The sequence below is a fragment of the Apteryx mantelli genome, chromosome 3, assembly GCF_036417845.1.
Source record: "Apteryx mantelli isolate bAptMan1 chromosome 3, bAptMan1.hap1, whole genome shotgun sequence".
Lineage (NCBI taxonomy): Eukaryota > Metazoa > Chordata > Aves > Apterygiformes > Apterygidae > Apteryx > Apteryx mantelli.
In genome coordinates this window covers 100,746,809-100,771,761 of record NC_089980.1, presented here as the reverse complement: position 1 = coordinate 100,771,761, position 24,953 = coordinate 100,746,809, and the positions used below count along the sequence as shown (strand labels likewise).

The 24,953-nt window shown below is 38.5% G+C and overlaps 1 protein-coding gene across 3 annotated transcripts in view; it reads right to left on the bottom strand.

Annotated features, from left to right (window-relative positions):
* Positions 1-24,953, bottom strand: part of UBE3D (ubiquitin protein ligase E3D) — an 85,992-nt gene that overhangs the window by 41,148 nt on the left and 19,891 nt on the right. For 2 of the 3 annotated variants that reach the window (XM_067294057.1, XM_067294058.1), the window contains exon 8: positions 21,799-21,968. In XM_067294057.1, the coding sequence (XP_067150158.1) occupies positions 21,799-21,968 (170 nt within the window). Of the gene's footprint in view, positions 1-3,444; positions 3,511-3,865; positions 4,049-21,798; positions 21,969-24,953 lie in introns of those variants that run through there. The other variant, XR_010883801.1, reaches the window with a different exon arrangement.

Below are 24,953 nucleotides of genomic sequence, written 5' to 3'. Positions count from 1 at the left end.
CTGCAGCAGAAGTAATTGATCACAGTGCTTTCAGGTAAGCACATTTGAGTCACTGTTCAGAGAACAGTACCTCTCCGCTGCTCATTAAGGAACTGATCTACGCCCCCTGAATTGCTACAATGCCTGTGCAAGTCAGAGTATGATTTGCAAGTCCCGTCCTTTAACGCAAGGTTTAAGATACCAAAATCAGGAATCCTTCATTTCATAGTTCCTTGTCTCTACGTACGAGCAGACAAATGCAGTCATCCATCAGGTTGTGGAACCCGCTCATAATGCCCTAAGTCTTCATGAAAAATACATATTCACAGCATGTCAGTGAAGCAACAGAACTCTAACTTTCAAAGCCAGGAAAAACCATAGGGAGTCTTACAAGAGTTTGAGAAACTACACTACACTTTTCACCAGATGGCATTTCTTTCAAAAGAAGCTGAGTTTTTGCCTCTTCCACTAATGCCAAAGCCATTTATCTGTGATAATTATCCTCCACCATGGATGAGATTCCCTTCAAAATACAACTGTCTCAGCAACAGACAAAACAGTCTGCTCTTCCATCTGAACATGAGGAAACTTTTTTGAAGAGTATCAGGTAAGCCCTTTTTTTCCTTTGCAGAGCATCCCCATTACCACCTCTGATTTACCAGGCTACTTCTATAAATACATTAACCTAGGGCAAGCTAAGTAGATCAAAACTGGAAAATGAAAAAGCTCTTACTCTGAGCACTTCTCAATGTTACTTACCAAGGCACTGGGTTAATTTGCCTTCAGTAGCTATGACCTAAGTAAGCGTGCTCTGCATTTAGGCTCCAAACGCTGTGAAACACTTGCAGGAAATTACTGAAAGTTAGCTATGGCTTCAGTGTTTTGTTGAAACAAGGCCTTGCTGACGAATCTAATATAAAAGCTGACAGAGGCTCAGCCCTGACTCTCAGAGTTCACTGAATGTTAAAGCAGCTCCTTCCACAAGCCACAGCTCTGATATAAATGACAGATGACTTTACTGAACCAAAGGACAAACTTGCTAAATTAAATAACTATTCTTAAAAATGATTTAATCTAAAAACAATTATAAATTATGGTAGATGATGTGTCTATATACTCAATATGCCAGAAAGCTAAGTTATTTATACTTTTTAAATTTAATTATCCTTGCAGTGATCTGAAAGTGACACAAAAATCAATGCACAGTCATTAGCTACTAAACTCTTGCCAAAATTTAAATAACATGGAATACTAACTGCAGTGCTTCCACAGCCTACACCAAATTCCTTTAGAAAAACTTTCTTTACAGAATCAAAACACTGCTCCTTTTCTGAAACAGTCATCTCTAGTCTTGTTCTAATGCAGTTCATTATTCATTTTTAATAGCTGGGAGAGTCAACTGATTTTTCAATCAAACAAACTGGGATCTTAACTAGTTGCGTGGTATCCCAAATCAACAGGTATCAAGTCTTTCTTAAGATACAACGAAGGGAGGAATGGAAATGTGACCCACTGGTGGCCTTGGAAAGAGAAGAGCAAGAGTAGCAGAACATACCAAGGGCAGGAGGAAGACAGATAGCCGTAATCCAGGAACCCACATGGCAAGCTGCAATTTTAGATTTAGTGCAACTGACCACAGTGGCCAACAACAGAAACACTCTGGATCCTTGCTCCATCTCTGAGTATTAAACCTTAAGTTTTTTCAGGGAATCACTATGGAGACAGGATGAAGAATGCTTGTATATCTGTGAATTTAGTCTTAAATATTCTCTCCTGTAAAGCATTCTTATAAAGCTACTGACACATACACACACACACACGTGCACACACACACATATGTATATACTCAACCATTATTATGAGTTTGTCTTTTCTCTGGGTAATACATACTTCAAATTGAGTCACTGTGTACTTTGGGAGTTTGGTCAAAAACAAGTTATCTAGAAATCCACTACAGAAACAATTCAGCAGGTTTAAAACATCTTATCCTAAAAAATGTGAGTCTGGCTTGAACTTTCAGTTTGTCACCATTTGAAAAGGACAAGTTATTTAATACTAATAAGAAAGGCTTATGATGAAAATTCAAATTTAACCTCAGAGTACCATCTGCTCGTTGCCATATCTTTCAGAACAGCTTACATAAAAAATATCAAATGTTCTTGTAACATTTCAAAGGGTTTTTTAAGTAAAATTATACTGTTTGCTCCAATGAGTGCTTCCATGATTTAAAACAGACATTTTACATGCAATTTTCTCATTTCTAACTGGAAAATAAATCAAATACCTCATGCTAAAAGATACTGGGTTAAATTGTTTTGTTTGCATTAGATGATTGCAGATGAATCTCAACTACAATCATTTTCTTTTATTTTTGTATTTTAAATTATTTTACTACTTCTCAACATAGTGCAATTACTTTAAATTATTTAAGGGTAATCAGAGAGAGAAATTAAAGCTGCCTATCTCAACCTGTAAAGTACAGGTCCAATTCTTTCTCTCTCTTCCTTTTCTTTTTTTAATCTCATGCCCACCAACATTTTTATTAGGCTCAATCCTCCTATATTTACTTAAATACAACTATGCTGGGTTTGGGGCAGTTTTTCAAAAGTTTTATTAGCACAAATAAGGCCTGTGTTTAGAGCACAGTTTTGGGTTTTTTTTTCTCCTCCTTGAAGTGGAAAGGAGGAAAAACAGAAAACCAAACAATTTTGTTAGTATATTGTGGCAACACAGATATGGTTGTTTACAAGTAGATTATTCCTCTGAAGCACAGAAAGCTATCTCCACTTACTGCAACTTCTTGCATGGAAATGAATCTATAGAGTTTAATCCTCTCCAGAAGTAACTTTGCTTTGGAGCATATAATTTCAGAGTAATGCTCAACATACTTCTCTGGACCAAAGATTTTTTGTCGTGCACTAACTGCTTTTCCACATTGCCTTCCCTCCTCCAGCTGGCTGCTATGCAATTTAAAAAGCACTGATTCTAAGATGTAAACCCTATAACTCATAAAATATTTTCATCCCACTGCAAAAGAGCTCCAATTGTACAGTATCTGCAGAAGACAAAACAGAAACTCAGCTGCAAGAATCACTGTAATAAAGGCTAAACATCACAAGGCTGATTAGCAGGTGTTCAACTTGACTGTAACCTTTATGCTGATGATTCATAATACCTAAAATAAATGTATGAAAAGTATGAAAACCAGGCAACAACATGTAAGACAGACTTATATTCAATGGGCCACCTAGATGTGCAGGACCATACAGATATACTATACTTAAAATTCATGACAGTACTTAAAGCATGCACAGAAGACACTCCAGATGGCCAGTGGGTACAGCTAAGACATTATCATCTTTATTTAGTTTGAGCACCAGGTAAGCAAAAATAGGCAGTCATAGAATGAAGAAAAAGAGGAATTTTAATTTTGAAGGAACTGACCTTGGATATAAAATTCCAAGCCTGCCTAGTACTTCCCGGGACATGTTCTACCAGCAACACCACAGTGCAAAAAGGTACCACAGGCAGCTGTATGCACAGAGCCAACCCATAACAGTAACTGCATATAGGGAGGAAAATTCTTTCTTCATTCATCTGCAAAAATCAACATTTTATGGCAAAAACAGAAGCTATAAAAGTAGAAAGTTTCAGAAATTTTTCATCAGTTAACAATGAAGCTCTGCTTTAGAGCATCTGACCTTGAGGAACACAAGTCCATAGAGAAGTCTGAGCTCCCTCTGGGCTTGTGACACCCAAGTACATGTAGACAAAACAGAAATCCTGGGAGACAGAATTCAACAGATTTACACTGTGTTTCCTTGAATCTACTTTTTAAAATTCCCTATATCATTTTTGCTTAGCTGGGTGCAAAAGCAGAACTCACACTTTGTTTCAATTCAGAAGCTCTCAGACAAAAACACAAAAGCACAGAAGCTTAGCTCCTGCTGGGCGTTGGCTGAAGTCTGCTGTCACTGCTCTTGAACATCCACGCCATGCAAAACTGCTGGCACAGCTCCAAAGTACAATGCAATTGCAGACTTCTCAGCAGCAAAGCAACGTGCTCCCACTAAAAGGAGAAGCAAATTACTCTCGTCAAAACTGCATGGACAATGCTTTAGAATGTGTTGCTTCAGTTTAATGGCTATGCTAAGGGTTTAAGCTGAAACTTTTGAATTACTTACTGCATCCTAGGTAGAAAGAATTCCTGTAATTTTGCCTGGAAGCAATAAAAATAGAGTGCTGTAGCCAGACTATTGCTGAGGAACAATTCACCATAGTGGATCCAGTTCCTTAAAATACTTTTCTTCCTCTTTACCACCTCTTGATTCTTTCCCAGATACATCTTATTCTAAATTAGAACAGATGGCTCACTATTTCCCTAACATATAGCAATAACTGTAGACTACTGTGCTTGGGATGGATGCAAAGGACACAGAGCAGCATGCTATTGGCATATTGCTAAAATCCAGACTGGGACCATGTTATGTACTCATATCAAATATGAGCCACAACACCACTGACCTAAAAAGCTTCCTTTCCCAGCATGTATTAACGGAGTACTCAAATTCTGAGGTTCCATCTTTTTCTTCCTACACTTAGGGCATGTAGAAAACATGAGCCATGGCCCTAAACTGGACAAATGAAATGGCAGTAGGTCTCCTCAAACAGCACTCATTTCGTGAGGGCTAGAAGCACATGCTATGGCTGTAGAGTAAAAAGTACTGTGTAATAGCTACTCCATAGTAACTGCTGATGGGAATGTGGTTACTCCGTGGTAAATGCAAAGTAATTCAAGATAGATCACCCTTGAAGGAGTCATGTAATTTTAAGGAAGTAGTTCCACCTGCTCATGGGACTAGTGAAGTCTGGTTTCCTACGGACTGATTGTCTTCCTCAATGGATTCTCTAAGATCTTATAAAAGTTGTTTTCAGGCTATAGCTATTTCTCAAGCAGGTGCATTAACAAGGTTGCCCTCCTTTATGTAGCCATCTGTTTCACAGATGTTGTGTGAAAAATATCATTGAGACTTTTTACTCTCTATTAAGTTTAACTAAAATTGTCCAATGTGTTTAAAGTTAGTGGTGGGAGAAGAAAGGTGTGGGTAACCGGCAAGACAGACAGAGTACTGTCACATATACGTCACCACCCAGAGAAATAATACATATTTGGTTTTTTTTGTTTCTTCTTTAAAACAACCCTAAGAACTTATGGAAACCTTTTAGATTCAGATGCTATGACAGTGTGTTTAAAATCATGCCATCATGGAGAAACGAGCGCTACCTTGCTATTGGTACAGCCAAAAAACCCCCAAACAAACAAACAAACAAAAAAACCCCCAGACAACAACTCTGCTGGCTCCCCTCTATTTACCCACACTGGATTGGGAAATGCTGTTATGATATTTCCATACATGCAGTAGGCCTCCTTCTACTTGTGTGTACACTGATACAGCAGATCATCTCTCAGCCTCTCTATAGGCATCGTGATGCTAGGCAGGAGCCCCAAAGAAAACACACACAACATTTCTCTCCCCTCTCCTGGGCTACGTTTACACCAAACTCTCACAGAGGACTGATTTCATGGACTCTCCCTCCTTTTTCTCCCAAAGGTTAGAATCTCCAATCAAAATACAGCAGGAAGACTCAGGATCAACACATATTTATCATTATTGGCATGTCTTGAGTTTTGAATGCCAGGATGCTACCAATAACACTATTCTCCAGAGGTGCTTTTGCAACTCTTCATGGAACTACAGCATTAATTTAAACATCATCAAAATGAGATACTCTATTAATAGCAGAACATAAAACACAAGTGTCGAGTATCTTGCTACAAATACAAGTGCCCCTTACCAAACCAGAAAGATTCCCCATGCACAAATGCTACCGTCAATATCTGAGAAATATTTTGCACTATGTAAAATGTGAAACGTTGGAAATCTGGCAATCGGAAAGCCTGAATCCATAATTCAAAATGGTGGCAAGGCAGCTAAAACACAAAAGCTAAATTCTTTAACTAGTTTAGTATGAATGGTTCTAAAAACGTCAGGAGCAGTCTATCCAGCCTCTGTGAGGGGCAGAGAGGACCAGTCTCATTTGAACTGACATCTAATTCACCTCAGTTTTTCCGATCAAAAATTATTCAAGGAATATTCAAGGACTCATCAGAAAAGTTTAAAAGCCAGGGACAGTAAAGAAACCTTAGCTTTCAAAGAGGAATAAGAGTTCCCACAAAAATGAAAATGGGGACAGCTGACCAAACTGCACAACCTTAGCGAAAGAATTTTATGAATAAATATATTTCGAAAGAAATTAGTATACGATGTCAAAGGTTTAAAGACAATAACTATATATACCTATAACTATATATATACATATATATATATAAAACTATATATATATTCTGGACCTCCTATAACAATTCCAAACATCACAAATGCAAGCTCAAAAATTATTTCAAGTCATTTCACTTCTAGTTTCAACTGTGATTGATTGATTTTTCAATTTCATCTGTTGCAAGCCCTTCTTTGCTCACAGAGATATCACTGAAGTCAGTTCAAGAGTATCTCAGTTCACTCACCCAAAACAAGTATCAGATGATTTCCAAACTGGTAAATCTGATTAAAATATTTACAGAGTATCAGCAACTAACCTGTTTCATGTGCCTAGTTTCAATTTCAAACACATTACTGATAGAATCTCAAATCTCACAGATGCTGCAGGGAAAAAAAATCCAATTCAAGAGACCAAAGAAAATTGTTTGGGGCTTCATCAGATTTACAGATTGTCTTTAGCAAGGTTCTTAAAAAGCAGAATTTTGTATGCAGACTAAATCACTCTACATTAAGTGAGATGAACACAATGATGTTCAAATACAATGTTTCCATTACTTATCATGAGGGAAAAGAGGATGGGAGAGATGAAGCACTCCTGTTGTTCCTATACTGTGGAAAGATATATGCATATGCTGCTTAAAGGTTAGCAGCATTAGCTTAATAAATAATCTAAAACATCTATGCTTAAACATCCCTTCATAGAATATTCATTGTCACTGCTGTAAAAATGGGAACATCTGCCCAGCTTACAGGCTTCAGGGTTATATAAATGTAAGTGCAAATACTTACATAGACGTAAGCTTCAGGCTTACATTTTTTCATCAATGCTTTTGGGGGTTGTACAGCTAACTTACCTGCAGCCTGCCCTTTGTGGAGTAACCCTGCAAATGAATTTAATTTTTTTCAAAAGCAGCTCATTGTACACCCTTTCAGAGCTAGTTATAAGAAAGCCTTGATAAATGGGGCCCTTTGCAGGGAAGAGAAAGTATACTTTCCCAGTCACAGTTTCTTTTTATCATCATTTTCCTTATTCACTTATGTAGTTGTGACAAAATTTGTACAGAGGCCCACCCCACACAGGTAGTACAGAACACTGGCACTAAAATATCAGGTGCAGCTAGCTACAAGTCAGATTTAAAGACCATCTGAATCCTAAAAAGATAAATAAAAACAGCAGCCAAGCACACAACTTCCTTTCCTAAAAATAATCTTAAAGTTGATTTAAAACTGGCACAGTAACATTTTTAATATTGGTCACAAGTGAGCAAAACATGATTTTACTATGAGGTCATTCAAAGAGGAGATGCAACAGCAGAAAGTAAAGCAGCTGCAGACAAAGTACTAGAAATCCTTTGCAAAAGAAGTTAATTAGAATGGACTTTAGATATTGGAAAACACATCAGAGGTAGAGAAACAATATCACACCTGACAATTATTAAATTGTTACACAGAAGCCCAAACAAGACTGCAGTGCCAATGTGACTTTCTGGGCATACACAGACAAACTCATCACTCTGAAGAGCTTCCAAAGAGCAAGCGAGACACAGTGGAGGTGAAGTGGAAGCCTTTCGGCAGCTCAGTGATAAAGTTGGAAAACTGAACTAGAAGGCATCTCCTGGCCAGAAAGCACATTTCCCTGCTAGAACAGGAACCATGGCAGACCATTCCTTTTACAATTCATCATGCTTCACTTTAAATGCAATTACATTTCTTGACAATGCTATTCCCACTGGAAGGCTTGTGCAGGAACCTCATTGCTCTGATACTGGAAACCTTCCAATCTCCAGTCTAAAATTCTTCATAATCAACTATATCTGTATGTTCTCTCCAATTTTTCCTCAAGACAATCAAACTCTACAGTTATCTAGTATCCTATACTACATTACGCTCTTGAAGCAATTTGCCACATTAGAGTCACATCATACATAATGGGTGATACAAGCAACCCATCTGGATAACTGTGTTGAATTCAATGGTACTACTCAAAGAAAGCTGCAGAGGTGCTAAAAGTGTCTTTAGAATTGCTATGTTGGGGGCAAAAATTGCTTTCCAATAACTGATTTATTCTTGCAGAAGCCAGTGACAGTTTCAGTGGTTTCAGAAAAACAAAATACAGTTTTCTATAAAACAACCTCTGTATCCATAAAACTTCTTCCCCATACCAAAGAGTTTGCATTTTTTAATCATGATATGTTCGAAAAATTAGAGACCTTAATAATGTTAATGACATGCAGCCATTTCTGTTTGAAATACATCAACTGAACAGCAGTTCACAGCAATAATACGCAGACAGCTGAAAAGAGGCAGTAGAGAATATCTATGGGCAGATTTTCAGGTATTATTACAACCAACACAGCTGGCACTTGGTAATGATACTAGATTCAAAATACACTGAATCATTAAATATCTGAAGATTCTTGTTCTTAGAGTAATTTTATAAATCTCCTTTCAGAAGATGATTCTTCACATACCAGCATTAATTCCAGCTGGTCAAAACTATGCTGTATTTTTTTTTTTAATAATAAAAAAAATCTTCTGGAAGAAGTTTAAAATCTGGAAAAAAATTAGGGTAAAAGATATTTAGGAATGCTTCCAGATGTCTTCTCTGTAGGCCATACTATTGTTCCCATCACAAAACATCAACTCCACTTTTGGACAAAAAGTCCATATTGCTCAACCATACTGCTTCAGAGAGAGAATAGCTGGGAAGACAGCTACTAAGGGAAAAGGAGTACATAAGAAAGTGAAACTACAGGCCTGACACACCTCAACGATATTTCCATATTGAAATAAAACAACTCTGGAGGGTCCAGGAAAATCAGCTCTTACTGGAGAAAGAAAAATTGTGCTTAGCTTAAAAACCAACTTCTAAGCAGCTCTGCTACTGATACTGTGCTGCAGCCTTGATCAATATCAATTCAGCTGAAAAGCCCCAGTTACAGCACTGGAGACATGGGCAGCCAGATAAAACAAATGCCTGCAGTCATTTCCCTGAAGACTGAGCTTCGATCAGAGACTGCACAATTTTGCTTTCCTCAGGAAAGCCAGCAGGGCCCTTGGGAACACTCAAGCGATATCTGTATTCCAGAAGATATATATGAAATTCCTGCCTCCCGGACTGTGGAGAACTCCATAACAGTAGAATCTGTTCGGTTCCACTGTGGAAAAAGGAAAAAAATGGAAGGCTTAACAGGTATTCTGGGAGTGCAAAGACTCTGGGAAGAATGAGTGGAGCTGGGCATGTTCAAACCAAAAGTTGATTTCTAAGTAGTCCTGCCTTGGGCAGTTATTTGAACATATTCATCTGAAGTTCTGCAGCAGTTTTATTCCCTGGAGCAGTACCTTCCACCTTTCCAGTCAGATCTCCTCCTCTTCTGTCTCAAACATTTATGGCCACAAAAATGTCAATTATTATGCCTATTACTCATTCAAACTATTTCATTTATAGCTCAAGGCCAGTATTCAGAGGACTCAGTATGTGAATTGCTTGTTCCCCAAAAGACTCAGAACAGAGATGCTTGAAAAACACCAATGTCTGATTTTCTTCTTAAAGATGTTCTTCAATCTTTGAGAGGAAATCAAAGATTTCTGTTTATCCTTGATGGTACAGCATTCAAAATAAGCAAACAGTAATGTCCTATTGTTATGACACAGAAATTCAGCAAACAAATGGAAATATCCCAAACAACTTCAAAAATTAGTCTTCCTCGAACTCAAACCATATGTTCCCAATTTGCTTTTGCCTTACTGATATGAAAAGTATTGTAAGTAAAATTAACACCCTTAATCATTTTGTTAATCTAAGTACTGTTAGTTTATGCAGCCTGTCATGCAGAAATACAATAGAAACACAAATGCCAATTAATTTAAAACAGACTGAGATTCTAGAATTCTGTAAATCAACATTTGAGGTTCAAGCAGTTCTTGTCAGCAGTCTGCCTAAGAGGCTTTTGTAAGTTTTATTTTTTTACTCTTGGCTCATTATACTTGACTCATTAGTGATTCCTGCTTGCTCAAATGGATCCTGTCATTTGAAAGGCATTATAGGAGTTGAGTATTTACAGTTCCCAAGTGAACCAAAGAGTCTTTATAATTCTGTAAGAAACAAACTGTAAGTATCTAAGTGAAAGCTACTACAATTTGGCTTACAATCATAATTTTATCTTCTATGGATCATCACTATCACATTTAGGCTATCTGGCTCTCAAAAAAGCAGTGCTACAAGAAAAGCAAAATGAATGTAACACAGAGATATACAGATCTTACAGTAGGACTTGCATGTATGTGACATTGCTGTCCCTCCAGCAAACTGGTCGGTAAATTTAACTCCTAAATATAATCAGCAAGAGCAGAGCACCGCATGCTGTAGTACCAGTTTAAAGTTTAGGATTCCCATGTCCATTTTGCCTGTATGAATGCAGAATTGTTTTTCACCAAATCCCCCAATACTGCATCTAGAGGGAACTCACCGCAACAAGCAGGAGATCAGTTTAAAACAGGTTAAAAAAAGTAGTTCTTTACAGCAGTCATGAACTTCTGGAACTTGCTGTTACAGGAGATTGTGCAGGCAGGCAGTACCAGCAAGGACAAAAAGGGGTTATTCAAACAGATGGTCAACAGATGCATTAACAGATACTAAAGGAAATGGAATGGGTTGTACCCTCTAACACCCTTCGTACAACAACTATAGAAGCTGGCCAGTACAAGAGAGAGGCGAGGCGAGGCTCACATGCTTCCCTAAATAACACTTCCTGATGTTGGAGTGAGAATACTGGGCTAGATGGAACAGTGGTCTGGCCCAGTTTGGCATTTCTTATGTTTTTATGACTTTTTGACAGTGGAATTAACTACCTGACAATGCAGCTGTTTCAGACTATGAATTAGTTCCAGATAATGTTGCTTTTAATTCACAAATTTTTCACATGCAATTTCTCTCACTGCAAACTCTGATACTCCGCAAAGAGCTACAGCAATATTAACTAGAGACATGAGAAGTAGTAAAACTGTGCTTACCTGAATTTGTTTCACTAATAAATATCAAGAATTATAATGAAAATAATACACAAGCCTGAATTATATTTTTGTTCTGCCATATTAAAGAATCACAAATCCTGCTTCAAAAGCATATTAAACGTGTTATGAAATCTCAATAGCATATTTATCTATTTTTTCTAATAAAATTAGCACATAAGTAGTAACTCAGCAATATCAGTAACAGTTTCTTATTTTTACATTACCAATTCCTAGGTATATAGCATTTTACACTTCCAGTGAACAGTGCAACAATAGTGCAGTGCAAGGTGAGTAGTAACACATAAGCATTTTCTATTCTACACAACGAGAAAGGCAGACTATGGGTCAGATTTTTAAAAAATGGTTAAGCAAATCAGGAATGCGGATCTATTTTTAACAAAGCAGTCAGAACCCTCCCTCCTTTGACTTCAATGCTAAATTTCAAAGGCAGACTTCATTTGAGCAAAAACATCCACTTAAGTAACCAGTCCAACTGGAATTACAGTATGGTTAACCTGCTTTGAGCAAAAATCCAAGACACCTCTTTTGGTGGACACAGGCTTTATTCCAACATTTCTCTCTACTTCGGTTAGCGCTTCTAATACTACCTATATTTAGAAAGATTAAAATATGACAACTCTGAAGAGTTAGGAAGATGCATCATACCTGTGTTGAGGAACAATAATGACAATCTAGTAATTACCATAAAAGGATGTTGCATGTGGCAGGTCTACTTTCAATAAACAGGAGAGTCAGAATGTCTCTCCTGAAAGATACACTTAGAAGTTGTATACATCTTCCCCTAGTGATGGGGAAGGATGGTACCAGTACATTCTGAAGAACAAATCTCAAGCTAAAAATGATAGTTCTCAGCTGGAGCTTTCATCTCTTCCTCCAAAGTTCACCCCAAGCATTCAAAGTTCAGGCGGCCTATAGCTTTCAGAATGTCTATCTTAAATTCGGAAACGTCTTCCCCCTCATCCCCCCCCACCCCCATCCCAAATCTGCCCTCCAATTCTGACTGGCTTTAGAATGTTTCTCTCAACAACCTTTGCTTGGCTGTTCAGTTAGCTCTTCTAAGGCAATTAACCTCATCTATGGTGTCAGTTCTCTCCTGTACTCACCCAAGCAAAAGAATGCAAGAAGGGAGCAGAAAAAAAGTGATCTGAAATAAAAAAGATCCTTCACACTTCATTTACAATCATATCCACTCACTTAATCATCCCAGATACAGCACAACAAGCTTATAGCACAGAAATAGTCTTAAACAGACCACAGAAGACTAAAACAATGGTCACTCAGCTAGTCAGCTCTTGATCTGCCTGCTCCCACATATTTTCTGCAGACAAGAGTTACTGAAGCACTAGGAAAGAGCACTCTATTTCAGACATACAAGAATCAGTGAAATACTGTATCATTGAACAAATTTCAGACTGAATTAGGACACAATTTGGAGCTTTTATGAGAGATGACTTACTGTATAGTCATATACAGAATGAAAGTCATTCTCGGGACAAATAAACAACTTAACATCCTGGAATCCATCAGTTCACAGCTTCATAAGCAGCTCAGTATACATGGACTCTGATGTAATCATAAAACTATAACAAAGGCATTGAACTCACAAATTCCAGGTTTTCAGCCACAAACTCAATTTTCTAGCTTATTCTGTCTCTCTAAAGCTAATAAAAACCACACAAAATTTCTGGAAGTCACTTTTCAACTCTCAAATGATAAGTAGCAAATTCTTAAATAGGAGAAGGCTTCTGCAAAAGCTGTAAACCTTTTAGAGAGACTCTAGAAAAACAGAAAAAGACGAGACACAGAAAGAGTAATCAATAACTTTTTGACAACAAAGGTTTGCCCAGCCCACTACTATAAAAGGAAAGGTGTAATTTCCTCTCATGCACCTTCACAAATCACTTTCCAAGGTCGAGTTATGATTGAATTGCCATGCAACTTTATTTTCTTTATTTTTACAACATTCTCACTTCAGCAGTATTTAAAATAATTATTCCCAGCAGTCAAGGCTGTTTGCATAAGGTGTTATTTGCCAAGAACCTGTTACTTGACAGGAAGACCTCTTTTGTTTGCACAGCAGATTTGCAGGTGGAGGAAAAGAGCCTTGCTGAGAGAAAAGTGGAGAGTACCATCATAACATATACATCATCTATAAATGGTGGAGTTTGGAATCCTGTGAGGATGGAGCAAGGCAAAAAGCAAGATCCTGGCCTTCAGGAGAGCAGACTTTGGCCTGTTCAGGAATCTGCTTGGAAGAATCCCATGAGACCCCACCTTAGAGAGGAGAAGGATTCAAGATAGCTGGTTGATATTCAAGGACTACCTCCTCCAAACTCAAGAATGGTCCATCCCAACAAGCAAGAAATCAAGAAAATGTGGCAGGAGGCTGACACGTGTGAATAAGGAGCTCCTGACTAAACTGTAACATAAAAAGCAAGTGTACAAGAGGTGGAAGCAGGGACAGGCAACCTGAGAAGAATACAGTGACACTGACCAAGCATGCAGGGATGGGGTTAGTGATGGGCTTTAGCCCATCTGTAGTTTAAACTAGCAAGTTTAAGGGGAGCAAGAAAGGCTTCTGCTAGTACAGAGGCAGCAAAAGGAAGGCTAGGCAAAATGTGGGTCCGCTGCTGAATGGGGCAGGGGCCCTGGTGACAAAGGACACAAAAAAAGGCAAAGATATTGAAAGCCTTCTTTGTTGCAGTCTTTAATGATAAGACTGGCTTCAGTAATCCGAGTCCCTGAGACCAGAGTGGAAGTCTAGAGCAAGGAAGACTTAACCTCAGTGGAGGAGGATCAGTTTAAGGAACGCTTAAACAAACTGGACATAAACAAGTCCATGGGTCCTGATGGGAGGGACCTACTAGTGCTGAGGGAGCTGGCTAATATCATTGCAAAGTCACTGTCGATTACCTTTGAAAGCTCATAGTGATCATGAGAGGTTCCTGAGGACTGGAAGAAAGCAAATGCTAAGCTTATCTTCAAGAAGGGCAAGGAGGAGGATCTGGGGAATTACAGGCAGGTCAGCCTCACCTCGATCCCTGGGAAGGTGATGCAGCAACTAATCCTCGATGCCATTTCCAGACATATGAAGGAGAAGCAGCTGAAGGGGAGTAGTCAATATGGATTTATGAAGGGGAACTCATGCTTAACCAACCTGATAGCCTTCTACAACGAGATGGTTGGCTTAGTGAATGAGGGGAGAGCAGTGGATGTTGTTTATCTTGACTTTAGTAAGGCTTTTGACACCATCTCCCATAACACACAAACAAGCTGATGAAGTAAGTAGGGGCAGATAAGCGGACAGTTAGGTGGATTTAAAACTGGCCAAATTGCCAGCTCAGAGGGTTGTGATCAGCGGCGCAAACTCCACCTGGACGCCAGTCACTAGTGGTGTACCCCAGGGGTCAATACCGTGGCCAATACTGCGGCCAATACTGCTTAACATCTTCATTAACGACCTGGATGATGGGACCAAATGCACCCTCAGTAAGGTTGCCGACAATACAGAACTGTGAGGAATGGCTGATACACTAGATGGTTGCGCTGCCATTCAGGGGGACCTTGACAGGCTGGAGAAATGGGCAGAGAGGAACATCATCAAGTCAACAGAGGAAAATAAAAAGTCTTGGGGACCCCAGGCATCAGTACAGGCTGGGGGCTAACCAGCTGGAGAACAGCTTTGCAGAAAAGGACCTGGGAGTCCTGGCAGGCAACAGGTTGAGCAAGAATCAGCAGTGCGCCCTCAGGCAAAGGATGCCAACATTCTTTGGCATTCTCTCTCCTGAGCTGCATTAGACAGAGCATTGCCAGCAGGTCAAGGGAGGTGATCCTTCTCTTCCGTCTACTCAGCACTAGTGAGGCCAGATCTGGAGTGCTGTGTCCAATTCTGGGCTCCCCAGTAGGTCTGGCAAAAGGACACAAAGACGATTAAGGGATTGGTGCATCTGATGTATAAGCAGAGGCTGAGAGAGCTGGGACAGTCTAGCCTGCAAAAGAGGCAGCTTGGGGGAACCTGATCCATGTTTATAAATATCTAAAGGGGGGGGTGTGTACAGAAGATGGAGCCAGACTCTTCTCAGTGGTGCCCAGTGACAGGACAAGAGGCAAGGGCACAATTTGAAACACAGGAAACTACTTGAACATAAGAAGAAAATTTCTTCACTATGAGGTTGGTCAAACACTGGAACAGGTTGCCAGAGAGGTTGTGGAGTCTCCATCCTCAGAGATATTCAAACTGCCTGGACACAGCCCTGGGTTGCACAGCAACCTGATTTAGCTGACCCCTCTTGAGCAGGGGGTTGGACCAGATGATCTCCAGAGGTCCCTTCCAACCTCAACTATTAAGTTTTTCTGTGATGAATATCTCAATAAGAAGGGAGAATAAAATGCATGAGGCATCCTCCCCTAATAGGACTTAACTGCACTCACTACTAATACTCTTTTCAGAAGTGACAAGAAATGATAGCGCACTGCTCCTCTGCATATAATTTCAACTGGTTTCTTGTAAAACAGCTGCTCATAAAGCTCCCACAGGGGATGGAAGTCAGACCTATCCAGAACACATGCTACCACATACATGATACATGCGTAAGTGCTTCCAGTCCTGTTTAATAGCCAGAGGAGTGAGATACAAAAGCTGCATCAATACAGTACTTAAAAAACAACCCTCAGGAAGATTGGAAGAAAACAGCTCTACAAGGAGAAAAGTCCAGAGCTACACCATAAAGAGCATATCTATATATACCTAACCATATCTTAACATCATGATGCTTTACTAGCTACTCAATGTTCTTGAGTAACACAGTCAAACATACAGAGCTAGTTAGAAAAACATACCCAGAGCATAGTTTAAGTCACTACCAAAGTAAATATATACAGAGAGAGGCTCCATGCGACATGTTCTTAATTCTGTTCTCTTCGATATCTCAGTCAATATATTGGGTAATGGAGTTACAGAGATGAGTCTTTCATTCACAGAGAGCATGAAACTGGGAAGAGCAATCAGTATGCCACATATCAGAATTGAAAGTAGCAATGACTAATCTGGAGATATGATCTGAACAAAATTAGGATGTAATTTGGCAGGGACAACTGCAAGGTACAAGAACTACCAACTGCACAAAAATAAAAAGGAAGGCAGCTTATTAGACTGCCATCTACAGGAAAGGATCTGATAGTCATAAGAGATCAACAAATTTAACATGAATCAACACTATCATCCTGTTAAAAAGGCTGACACCGCACAAGAGAGAATTACCTTTTCAGCAACGTTCAGCCTAACTCAGAGCAGTTTTTTTTACAACGGTCTTCAGATTCTGTCCACCCTCAACCAGCTATCACTCTCCATGAGTTAATTATCATTGTGCCTGGTACCACTCAGCAGCCAGTTATGAACTAGGAACATTTATCCTACTTAGACGTTTGTCTTATTTGCATTTTTAACATACAGAGTGATACTGAATATAAGGTCCAGTGAAAGTTGGGCTAATGATTTATTGGAGGGAAGAGAGAAAGTTCTGTTACTCACTGAAGCAAGGTGTTGTTCATAGGAGATAATTCCTGATTTAGGAAAACAAAACAAAAACAAACAAGCAAACAAGTTTCCATATCTGAGGGAGTAAAATAAGCATCATGTTAATTAAGAACAATGGCCAACTGTGTTCTGAATAAGAAGGAATAAAACCAGTTTTGGGGTGAGAAAGTAAATCTCTCATGACTTCCCAGAAGTTTTCAAAAGGAAGATTTCATGTATAAAAGCTACTATGTTAGCTCTTATACAAGAGAGAGATTCAAGGGCATCCCAAGGAATCTGAACCTAAGGGTTACCTTGAAAAGGGGGTGCCTGAAGGTGAGTTATTAGAGAACCTCAGTTAGGCTCTCTCTAGCAGAGGCAACTTGCCAGGGGAAGGTTTCACAAAGCCTGAGACCTCAACTGCTACCATGAAAGTCTTTATCCCAGAGTAAGCAGACTTACGCTTGTGTAAGTAGATGAAGTACAGATTTTCTTTCACTTCCTCACCCATGTTTTATAAACATTTGTGACTTATTATATTTTGGATGTTACAAATAAATATTTTTGTTTCTATTTTATCTTAACCTGTCTTAATTTAGGACCTAGCTGTCCAGTACAGGTTCCACTGTGTCCACAAGTATAGGATGGCTGCTTCCCTTCTCTCTCAGATCAGATCTTGGCACCGCAGGAATCAGATAGGACCAAAGTGTATTCCCATAACTTGCAACAACTGAAGCAGCTCTCTGGCATGCAATACTAGATAATAGAGCACGTGCTTGTCCTTTGAGGCTATTGGGGTCCACAACACAAGCGAACCTTTTGTTGACTCCCTCCTACACAGGAGATATCCTTGCTTACTCCCCCACTAACAGGGAATAGAACAATGTTCTGGTCCCAGAAATAGAAGAGGGGCTCTGAATCCTTCAGTCTTTCAAAGGCATGTGCGTTCACAGAAACAAGCAATAGAAGTATTGCAATTATTGGAATGCGGACATCTAAAATACATTTGGAACCTGTACTATTTAAGAAATCAGACATTTTCTATGGAATTCTTGAAATAAATAACATTAGACCTAAATGCAAACACATTGCATTAAATAAGTTACACTGGTTTTGATATTTTTTTTCTGCTATGTTTGTATTACTGTTCAATACAGAAAGGCTTCAGTCTTACTGCACATATTCAGGCACTACTTCAGGCCAGCTGGCAAATGAGTTAGTGGAAATAGACTCAACTAAAGTCCTTTTTATTGCACTTCATTAGAAAGATAAGAACAGGAAAACAATTCTTAACCAACCATAACTTTGGTTTCTGAACTTTATTAAAAAAAAAAAAAGATTATGAGGTCATACATCAACCAAGATCGAACAACCAGTTCTCCTGCCCCAACAACATACATGCATAAGGGTTTTTCTAGATACCTAGAAGAGACTAAAGAGATGCTTGTCATATTAGTTAAACAAATAAGAAAAGGAGGTTTGAATATCTTTGTTCTTCTATCTCAAAGTCCAAAATCATATGTTTATTTCTGTAAGAGTGGGTGCTGTGATTGCTTCACAGAAAGAAGATTAATAACTACAACAGGAAATTGCCTGTCAGAAGAATAACCAATCATTCCTCAGTTTCAACATCGAGCAGGTGAGTTTAATGGGTGTCCTTGTTTTTGAATTCACCTAACCCCCGGTATATCTGACTGGAGCAAAAAATCCCCCTCCAACATTTATTTTGGATGATTATTGATTTTTATATTTCCATTTTCATCAAGTACCACAACAGCAACTCATCAGACAAAAAGGATTAAACAAATCTGCAGGCACTAAAGTCAATACTGTGCAAATAAAAATATACTGCTGCTAATGCCTATGAATCAGTGCCATTCAGTTCCATACTTGTGTCTAATCTGCAGTTAACTATGTTCTTTTCAGTTAGCATTACAGGAAATATAACAGCAGTTTCGATCACACTAATTTAGACATACTTGTGCACTATACTTAAATTCAAAAGATGTAGTTTTATTATTCCCAACAATCCTTAACCTTGAAGAGTTATGCTAAGGTAGAATAAATTTATACAGTCGATTTAAGGAGACAAAGGTATCTTTGAAAGCTTTTTTGAGAAGTACCATTTCCACACAGGAAACTTGAAGTACTTTGGGGTATAGTTATTTATCTAAAATTACAGGCAATTTAAATACTGAAGTCAACTGGATCCAACCAAAAGGATCCAAGTTTTATTCCTTCATGCACTGTTTGTATCACTGCACACTAGTTACACCATTCTGTGCTCCCTAAAACACTTTAGGATACCACATATATGAAACGTGCTACAGCACAAAACTGTAATTTCAGCTTCCTGCTCCAGCCAGTGATCTTACATATAAGACTGAATCAGCATATTTCATAACAACTTGCATACAGACTTGTATGGACATCCACAATTTTCTTCTGTCTTTTAAAATACTTAAGTGGAGTAGTTGCGACAAAAAATGGCATGTACAGCAAACCTGAAGTCCTTGGGCTCAGTTAAGAAAAGCAAGACAAAAAAAGTAACAAGCACTGTAGAGTTTAATCAGGAATAGGAAATGATAAGAATGTCACTAAAAAGGAATATGATATTGTACTTAAGTAATGAACAGCTCAGAAAGCAAGCAAGAAGATACAGTCTCAGATATATAAATATCTGAGATATTTAATATATTTATATATAAATATAATACATAAATATATTATATAAATATATTTAATATATAAAACCCCCAAATAAATATTCTAATAGGAAAGAAATTAGAACAAGCCTTTCTGTTCTTTCTTATCTGTTTTTTGCATTTTAAGCCAGGGACTGGACAGGGAGGATGTCAATTACTGCCAGAGGAGCACTAAAATCTCAGTTATGCCTTAGTACTGCTGTTCACTGCCAAATCTCAAAAGATAAATACAAAGTAATCTTCAGAAACAAGTGATTTGTAACCAGTCTACCAAAGAAATGGAAAGAACTGAATATAATCTCACAATAAGATTCTGCTGTGGAAAACTCCATTCAAGAAAAGCATTCTTCTAACACTTCCCTCTGACTGCGCTTTTTTTTTTTTTTTTTTTAAATACAACAAAAAAGTAGATAGCATCTTGATGTCCATAAAAGTTACTAAGCAGATAAGGGTTTTATCTCAATAACATGTCAAAGTAACTAAGTGTGTGTCAAGGCAATTAGCCCTTCCCTGTGATAAAGAATTAAAAACTGAAAGGCAAAGCTATAAGTTACACTTCTCCAAGACCTACAGTGGTAAATTAGGTATCTTTCATTTTGAGAGCTGGTACTTGTTCTTGTAATATCCCCCATTCTAAGAATAAGCAGTTTAAATGAAAATATTTTAAAACGTAGTTTGGAACACTAAATAACATTTACATTACAGAGCTTTTCCAACGCCATGTTCTGAAGCTACCGCATTAATAAAAGTAATTTTTTCTCTTGCATGAGTAACAGTAATACTTCCTATTATAGAGTGATCTTCTCTGTACATGTTAGAACTTCGTATTCCCTCCATATGTTAGAGAGTTTATTTCAACTACTCAGTGCTAGATCTGTTTGGAAAAAAAAAGGGGGGGGGGCGCGGATACACTAAGCAACAATCAGGACAAACACTATGATGAATCACACGTTCTTTTAAGGTACACATTTTTTCTATGAAAATATTTAAATGCATGTGCACATGTTTGAGTGAGGCAACATTCTTGTACTTTGAGCTCTCTGGCTATAAGTTAGTTGTGCGTTGGTACTGAGTCTGGAGGGAATGTCTTCTGAATTTTAAATACATACATACCAGTTTAAAACTGTCATCTAGTTTCCAAGAGCTCAAAGGAAAAATAACAAACCCAAACCACTATTTAAGTGTGACCTACACAAAAACAATGCTTTCTCTTCTATCACTGCAGAGCAAAGAGCAATAAATTATGCTAGAAATCAGACTCTGTCACCTGCAAACACTGGAATCACAGGTGAATCAATATTCTCTCATCTTTGCTCTCCAACAGTTACAGGCTTTTATTTGTCAGGCAGTTTTGTCCCCCCCACACCACCACAAGGCAGAGTTCAAAGCTTGCAGAAACCAAATGTTTCCTTTATGAGGGCTCGAGCAGAATGGGACAGATTGACCAAAAACAAAAAAAAACAAAAAAAAAAACACAAAAAAAACAAAAACCACCCACCACACAGCTTCAACTCAACCACCTTCCTTGCCTCTTCTTTTTCCCCATCCCTCAGGGCCTCAACTATTTTTGAAACAATGCAACCACTGGGCTGAAAGCAAGTTACAAGTACACACAGAGGCTAATTTGATAATTCAATGAACCTCATCTGCATCGCATCTAAAAAAGATCCTCTTGGAGGAGCCCCTTGCATTACTGATATGGCATTATTCGTATTCTTCTGCTAGGCTACATAAAGTATCTTTTAACAGTGACATTGTTAGATGCACTGCCCAGGTATACAGAGATGCTGCACCATGATCCTTCCAGCTTCTGTCAACACAGCCAGAAAAAGGATCAAGCTCTAGAAGTGCACAGCCAGTTAAAAAGTGGGGGAAAAAAGAATGAAAAAGGGAGGACATTACTTTCCTGTATAAGTGGAGACAGTTCCTATTTGTATCATTTACCTAAGTTATCTACGAGTATGTCAGAATAACATAACTCTTTCACCTACATTTTAATATTACTACGCAAAAACGTAACCACCAGATTCTCTCTGGCTATAACAGAAATTAAACTGCTACTTTTCTGGCTTTTTGCTAAAAAAAGAAAAAAAAACATATGCAATTTCAAAAAGATACACCTCTAAGATTAATGGACCGCCCCAAAGAACACCAAAGAAATATTTTTGATCTGGACGGCAGAAAGAAACAAGGTTCAGAACCCGAGATCAGAAAAGGCAATACTCACTCCTTATTCCTGCTTTTAATGCATGGCTGGTAAAGAACCTTGACAGCATTCCAGGTCCCAACTGGTCCAGAGTCAGGCCTCAAAGTATCTCCAAACAGAGTAAAAACACTGTGGGAGGACGAACTTCCCAAAGACTCCACCAGGAGCGTGTCAGAATTTAAAAGCCATATCTATAAATGAAAAAATCATTTCTATTACTGAAGATGACATGAATTTCAATTTGTTCTGTTACTCCGATCCTAAACCTGGTGTGCTATAAACAGCTGATACTAAAGCCACACTCATAGTGAGGTTTCTTTACGTTTACTTGTATGTCACATATTAGTTTCTAACAAAGAGTAACCAGCATGAATTGACATTTTACTTTCACTATTATTCAGCACAGTTTGCATAGCCTCTACTGGAGAAAAATAAGGGTTAATACAATAAACTGATGCCTGATTTATCACAGTCACTATTAAGATCATTATTTCCATGAAGTTGCTTCTTTTTGTGGCAGCAGCAAATTCCCTTTGATAGTAACAGAAAAAACAGCCGCAAGTCTTCTTACCAAATGGATGATTTTTCTTTTTTTTTTCTTTTTTCTTTTTTTTTAAAGGAATGTGTCAAGCAGATGGTGTTGAACAACTGAGTACTAAAGACAGAAAGGGAACTGAAAGACTGCCCATTGGAAGAGCCAAGAACTAGAGGGTTTTAAGAAAAAGTAAAGATAGTTGAGACTGGACAGAGCCAAGATGTGCAAGAAAAATGGATGGCAACTGGTGTAGTCTAAAGTAAAGATGGGATTTACAAAAGGCTATAACAGAGCCTTACTAGAAGATAAATCTAATTCGAATTTGGTAATGGGTTTGGCATTCTTCAGCACTAACTGCTCGTGCCATTTGAGAAATTTGAACTTTTTTCATCACATTATTGATCTCCTTTAATCTTTGTGTGCTTGTGTACCAGTATTCCAAACCAAATTAGCTTTCATGCTAAGCACTGTACAAAAATCAGTCAGGCCTTTCCCTTACACACAGCCTAAAGGAGTGAAATGACCTCAGTTACCAATGGAAATCAACTTCACAAGTCCTCAGCCTGTATGAAATGTTTATATAGGAAATATTTATCATAGAAAATAGGACTTAGGCAGTTCTGCTCACTAGAGAATAATCTTTTGCTTCTCATGACCTAATCAGCTCTAAGTAAAACAAGTTACATGACATTAGGTAGCAGACCTATAATACACCTGTGAAGTGAGCAAGTCACTGTTAACAGGACACACAATGTACATCATGTCAGCTGAATGCCACAGTCACAGCTAATCAGGGCCCAAGGCTCAGAACATTGCAGTGAGAGCTCCATAAAGGAGGAATGAGATGTATTGATAAAGATGTCCTGGGAGAGGATGGGAAGGAGGAGAACTCATCTAGCATGTGCACATAATGATAACAAGGAACTGTACTACAGTGGCTTAGCAAGTTGCTGTTCATCAGCTCTGTTCTAGTAATTGACAGTGCACATTTATAGCCTCAACTGCAAAATATGCCGCATTAGCTTGGACCACTACACACAGTGCTTTAAGCTCAATGTTGAAGAAATGCTGGAGAAAATGGGGAGAAAAAGAAGTGACCAACACACACATGCCACTAGCACTAAGCTTAGCTTTAACTAAAGAGAGTTCCTTACTTTTGCAAACATTAATGCTCCCCACCAACTGCCCTCTGAAGGAGTCTCCTAAAACGCTTTTCAGAAGGTGAATACCCTTCAAACTACTCTAGGGAACCATGTAGTAATATCTGTCTCTTGCTTTCAGAATTCTTCTGTAGCCTGCATTAGAGAAACTAATCAATCCATTTCATTTACAAGGGGATCCATTTGAGAAGTGCTTCCATCACGTGTTGATCTGTGAATTCTGACAATAGCACTCAATCACTTGGTCAGAACACATCTTTGTCTTCATCCAACAAATACCTGTTAATAATTTAGCACAAAATGCATAGAAAGCAATCAAGTCTTTAGGGGGAAAAGACACTTGGCTATGAGAAAATTTGTATATATTTTAGAACTATCAAATTCTGAACTAAATCTGTTTCTTTAGGCAATATTTTCTGTCTTTTCCTCCTGCATGCATTATTTTCTGATCCTGCTTTTTGTCTGGAAGAATAACCACATGCTAAGTCTCTGATTCAACACATTTCGATATGTTATTTCTGGCTTATAGTTTTCAATTTCAATCTACGCTCTAAACCATTTTGCTGACAATATACAACCTTTCCTTCCTCTCTGCTACTTTGTACAGCAGAGCCTCCACTACCACATTCCTTTGATGTTAACTCCAGTAAGAAAAGAACCTCTACAAAAGCTCATACGTAAAGTTTAGAACTTATTCACTGTGCAGATTGTTGACCCTTTCTCAAATGAGAGCATCAGGAGAAAGTGGTCGTCTTTGACACCACCCTGTCAATATGCTTCAAGGATGTCGCTAAAGAGAAACGCTGCAACAAGCCTCAATTACCTTTAGTGGGACTTGATCCAAATAGATGAACTAGAGGGGAGACCTACAGTCTGTGGATTAGTTCCCTAAAATCTCAACCTCTGTCTCCAGCATCACTTTGTGGACAATTAGGCATCAATTAAAATTTAACATGGCTAAAAAAAGCCCTCGCTCTTTCTCATTAGTCCTTTCTCAGTTACTGCAGATACTACCATTACTTTTGTCATCACACAGGCTAGTAACATAACCATCATTTTTTGTTACAACTTCTGGTCTCACACTCAGACTGTACATATAAGATGTGGTCTTCCTTATCCTTCACAAAACTAAAACTCTCAAGGAGGTGTCCATCATCTCACATCTTGATTGCTGCAACTTCCCCTTCTCCAACCTTGACAAATGCAAGACTGTTCTGCTCATGCCCTCAAAAACGTAACTGAAGAATCAGTATCTGACAGGTCTCTCTTATTTTGTCACTTATTTCTTTTCTTGGGATATCTTCCCATTCCCTCCCCAGTTGCTGCTGAAATACAAGCTGCCTTACTTTCAAAGTACCCTACAGCCTAATCCCACCCCAAAAAACATCTTTCATTCAGCATTGGGAGACCGGAGTCAGTATTCAATTACATCAGATCCCACTGCACACTTTTAGATTTTCACAGCTGTATCTTTTGGAGGG